Raw genomic sequence first — 5,037 nt, forward strand, 5'->3', positions numbered from 1 at the left:
AAAAGAAAAATCTACAACTATGGGGCCATTAGGTGGTGAGGTTGTTAAGGCACTGGACTCCCACGTGGCTGACTGAGGTGGCCACACTTCCACTCCACAGTCTGCTCTACAAGCCTGGGAGTGACAGGCTCAAAGAGGGACTGATTTAAGATTCTTTTCTTTTCTCCATCCAACCACATCCAGCTCCGTCTTCCAGCAGCCCCTGGACATTTGCCACTCCTTCACATCTCAGGGAGGGGGCCGGGAACCCCTCCCAGGCCCCTACCAACACCAGCTGTCGGAGCCCTGCCCACCCTACCCCCAGCAGAGCTTCAAGCAGGAATACCATGATCCCTTGTATGAACAGGCCAGCCAGCCAGCTGTGGGCCAGGGTGGGGTCAACGGGCACAGGTACCCAGGGGCAGGGGTGGTGATCAAACAGGAGCAGACGGACTTTGCCTACGACTCAGGTAAGAGACTCTCCTGGGAGGGCATGGAGGAATTTTGTGGGATTACCAGGTTAGGGTAACATGATCAAATGAACAGTTTAGCCCAGGATTCCTCCCCATACTTTTTTTTTTCCCTTAGCAGAGAAAGAGTGAGAAAGCACCCCCCCCCAATGGGGCTTGGTCACACCATAGCCCTTTTTCCTTCATTTCTCTGTCCCATCAGGATTTTGGAGCCAAATGCACATGTGCCGAGTGTGTTTTTCAGGCCACCTGGGCTAGGAATCAAACCTCTCTTGGCCATGTGGGATCAGCTCCCAACACATAGCACTTAATCACTGTATTAGGGGACTGGTCCTCTTGCTACAGGTTTTTTGCTTTTCTGTCCAGTTATTTACCAGTTCATTCATCCAGCCCACCCACTTACTTGGTTTCATAATTTGAAAAGAATAGCCATTTAATTGTAATCAGCAAACTTATGTTCAGATGAAAGGTAATGGATGTAGTTCTTTGTCCTTTGGTAGCTTGTGACTTAATAAGAAAGTCAAGATATTTGGGACCAGCAGTTAGCGTAATGGCTATGTCGCTGGACTCCCACGTAGTCAACTGTGGTTCGCGTCCTGGAGCCGGTGGCTTAAAACTCACACTGGGCGTGTGTGCGTGCGTGCCCAAGATCCTGGGAGGAGAATGGAGGAGAAGGGATTGCGGTGTGACCATATCCCCTGGGGGGTCATTTCTCTCTTTTGTCTGTCTGTCTCTGTCTGGCTGGCGCAGACGCCCTATAGCATAAACCTCTTTAAAAAAAAAAGAAAAAAGAAAAGTCAAGATATAACAAAATTTGGGGAGGGTTTGTTTTTTCTTAAATGCCAAAGGGTGCGTGTGTGGTGTGTGTGCTGGGGGTGGGGGCTATAGGGAGAGTACCCCACAATGAGGCCTGCTTACATTACAGTCCTTTTCCCTCCATTTCTCCATCCCATCCGGGTCCTGCAGGCGAGTGCATGGCATGTTTTGTCAAGCTAGCAAGGCCAGCACTCCAACCCTGGTTGGCCATGTGGAATCCAGCTTCTGCCCAGTGTCAACCGCTGCACTACAGGGCCAGCTCAATTTGGGGTTTTAATAACCTACTAAAACCAAAGTACTATGCCAGGAACAGGCATTCTGGCAGTTGGGGAGAAAACGATGAATAGATGTGTCATTGGTCCCTGTACCCCCAGGAGTTTAAAAATACAAAGAGATTTGACAGAAAAGAAACATGAACTTGAAATTAGCCAGGTTTATAGTCCCCAATAGGAACGCAGGGTTAATGTGTGGTTTCCACATCCTGTTTGAGCCTCTGAGTTGACAGATGACCACCCTGGCCAAAGCTGGGTACTGGAAGTAGGGACTGCATTAAATCTAATTCTATCTGGTGTTGACAGGATTGAGATACACTCAGCCATATTCATAAACAGCTGTAGTTCAAAGTCCTGTGTGCAGCGAGGGCATTTCTCAGCTAGGAAGGACCCAGAAAACCCTTTCCTTCTGGCTCCTGTTACATTGGTACTATCCCCAGTCTGAGTTTATCTGCAAATTTGCAGAGATTAGAGCAGGTTCAGAGCTGGCTAGAACTTTAGAATTTATTTTTTTTCTGATACCTACAGTCTTTTAGGGGCAGGGGAATGACCAGAGTGAGAACCGGATGGGCTCTCCTGTCCTCAAACCCAGGGCGTGAGCGTGAGCCTTAGCCAGGCTTGGCAGTGAGAGGAAGGGAGGAGGAGGTAGACGCTCTTGCCGCTGACCTTCAAAGGCTGGAAACCGGAGGGGATCGTGTTACATGCCCTTGAACTCCTGCCCCTCCCCCTCAGCTTCTCCTGAATGGAGTCAGGAATTTCATTCACAAAATGGAGGCATGAATGAGCCCACCCTCCGCCTCCTCCCGGAGGTGTCAGGTTTCACCATCTCATTCATAGGTGGGAGTGGAGTGGGGGAGGCGAGAAGGGGTTGGAACTTCTACGGGTGGCTTCACAACCACCTCCCGGAGGTGGAGTTGGGAGATTTCTGTCCTATGGAACGGAATGAGGTGGAATGTGCTCTGCTGAGAGGCCTGAAAAAACGTGGCCCAATGCCCATTGCCTCTTCCTCAGATGCACACGGGTTGTCTGCTTGTCTGTCTCTTGCACACACACATACACGCGCGCGCATGCACAACCCAAGGGCCGGGAACCCGACCTGACCTGCTGACCGGACGTTTGCCCATTCCGAGGGAGTCTTAGGCGTGGACACCAAACCCTTTCCCCGGAGGTTCATCTCGCCCTGCCCTCCCCCTGAACTCACAGGAAACAGCTGCTCCCTGGAATCCTGGGCCTGGTGGAACAGCTTGCCCAGCCCTGGCTGCTGCCATCATGCACCCACCCAGCCGGCAGGCTGAGGGGCTCACCTCACACTCCCTCTGGGGGTGCCTCCCCTGGGATTTGGTGGTGGGCTGACCACTGGGGAAAGGACAGTCACCGGAAGGGCTGGCAGGAAGAACTTTTTCAAAGTGTGTAGGCCTTCCTCCTCCCCTCCCCTGCCCCCAGCGCTGGCCCAGCCACCTGTAATGACACCCTTTCTCCCCTGCAGATGTCCCTGGGTGTGCATCAATGTACCTCCACACAGAGGGCTTCTCCGGGCCCTCTCCAGGTGATGGGGCCATGGGTAAGGCACCCCTCTTCCCCTGCCAAGCCCCCAAGATGAGGGGAGAGCTTCCCTGGCTAAGAGTCCCTCTGGACTCCTAGGTCCCAGATCTGAGCAACCCCCAACTTCCTCCACAGGCTATGTCTACGAGAAACCCCTGCGACCATTCTCAGATGACGTCTGCGTTGTCCCTGAGAAGTTTGAAGGTCAGAGAAGGAGAGTGGGGGTCTCACCTCCCATCTCCTGCCCTCTACCATCTACCTATCCCTGTAGGAATCACATTACAGTTCACTATGTCACACTCTTGGGGGGAGGGGAGTAAACCCCACACCTAATTCCTGTTTTCCAGGAGACATCAAGCAGGAAGGGGTTGGTGCATTCCGAGAAGGGCCTCCCTACCAGCGCCGGGGTGCCTTGCAGCTGTGGCAGTTCCTGGTGGCCCTGCTGGATGACCCAACAAATGCCCATTTCATTGCCTGGACAGGCCGGGGGATGGAGTTCAAGCTAATCGAGCCTGAAGAGGTGGGCCTGTCAGATGTCCCCACTTCTCTCTGCCAACAGCTGTAGGGCCTGGAGACGAGAGAACTGGGAAGAGCAACACAGGACCGCACTGCCATCCTGGCTTTCCCTATCCCGGACTCCCACCAAGCCTGCATCCCATGCTAGTTGAGGGGCTTACTTAGCACTTTGCACAAGAATTTTAGGTGTTCCTTCTGCCCTGCTCCCCATTGTCTTTCTGATGAGGCAGCGTCTCCACCCCAAAACTCTTCCTCTTTTGTCCCAGGTTGCCAGGCTCTGGGGCATTCAGAAGAACCGGCCGGCCATGAATTACGACAAGCTTAGCCGCTCACTCCGATACTATTATGAAAAGGGCATCATGCAGAAGGTCGGGCGTCCAGGGACAAGAGGCTGGAGGGGGGTGGCAATGGCCATGAGAAAGTGGCAGGGGCACGGGTCAGGAGAACATTTCTCAGCAATTGTGTAAGAGCAGATAATGAACCAGAGGGGTCAAGAAGTTGTTGACAGTCTCCAGGTCTCTGTCCCCCAAAGGTTCTAAGCAGTAACTGAAAGGCCCAAAACATAGAGATTGTGACTAGGCATCAACAAGGACTATCAAGGAAACCATCATGGGGGAGATACATGCCCTGCATTTGTCTGGACGCTGAGAAGTGCTGTGCCCCCACCCCTGTACTTAGTGGGGGCTAGCTGGGCTGACCCGTCCCCTCTCTCCCCCCAGGTGGCTGGTGAGCGTTACGTGTACAAGTTTGTGTGCGAGCCCGAGGCCCTCTTCTCTCTGGCTTTCCCGGACAATCAGCGTCCAGCTCTCAAGGCTGAATTTGACCGGCCGGTCAGTGAGGAGGACACGGTCCCTTTGTCTCATTTGGATGAGAGCCCCGCCTACCTCCCGGAGCTGGCTGGTCCTGCCCAGCCCTTTGGTCCCAAGGGTGGCTATTCTTACTAGTCTGCAGCCACAGGAGGTGCTGCCCTGTGTACATATAGATGAGTTTGATGTTGGGGAAACCGTCATTCTGAAACCCACAGATGCCTCTGGGGCAGATTCCATCAGTTGCCTGGGCCCAAACTTTGGGAAGGAAAAGTGGGGAACCAGCAAGTCTACAGACAGTCTCATAAACTTCCCTCATCCTGGCAGGGGGGTATGGGGTTCACTGAGCCCCCGATCTCCCACTGTGGGGAGACAAGCCTGGACTCTGCTTTCTGCCCCAAGCTGTGGCCCTGGGGGGCCCTGTGTCAGTTTTTGGTGCTCTGTGTTCCAGAGGCAGGGAGAGGGTAAGAAAGGAGGATGGGATGGGGAGAGGGGTAGAGCCAGGGAGAGGCGTCCTGCTCCAAGGGACCCTTCGCCTCTGAGGAGAGGCCTCTTCCTGGGCCCAAGCCTGGGGTCTACCTTCAGCTTCACCACATCTGCCAGACTTTACTAATAAAGGCCCTGCTTCTCCTGTTA

General features: G+C 53.7%; 1 protein-coding gene across 7 annotated transcripts in view; it reads left to right on the plus strand.

The window, feature by feature from the left end:
- The window catches only part of ETV4 (ETS variant transcription factor 4), a 19,303-nt gene extending 14,266 nt beyond the window's left edge, over positions 1-5,037 (plus strand). For 6 of the 7 annotated variants that reach the window (XM_006167405.3, XM_027767833.1, XM_027767831.1 and 3 more), the window contains 6 exons: positions 184-449; positions 3,024-3,098; positions 3,215-3,283; positions 3,427-3,599; positions 3,862-3,963; positions 4,315-5,037. In XM_006167405.3, coding sequence (XP_006167467.1) covers positions 184-449; positions 3,024-3,098; positions 3,215-3,283; positions 3,427-3,599; positions 3,862-3,963; positions 4,315-4,539 — 910 coding nt within the window. In that variant the 3' untranslated portion in view covers positions 4,540-5,037. The remainder of the gene's footprint in view (positions 1-183; positions 450-3,023; positions 3,099-3,214; positions 3,284-3,426; positions 3,600-3,861; positions 3,964-4,314) is intronic. The other variant, XM_027767832.1, reaches the window with a different exon arrangement.

The sequence above is a fragment of the Tupaia chinensis genome, unplaced genomic scaffold (genome assembly GCF_000334495.1).
Source record: "Tupaia chinensis unplaced genomic scaffold, TupChi_1.0 Scaffold144741_1, whole genome shotgun sequence".
Lineage (NCBI taxonomy): Eukaryota > Metazoa > Chordata > Mammalia > Scandentia > Tupaiidae > Tupaia > Tupaia belangeri.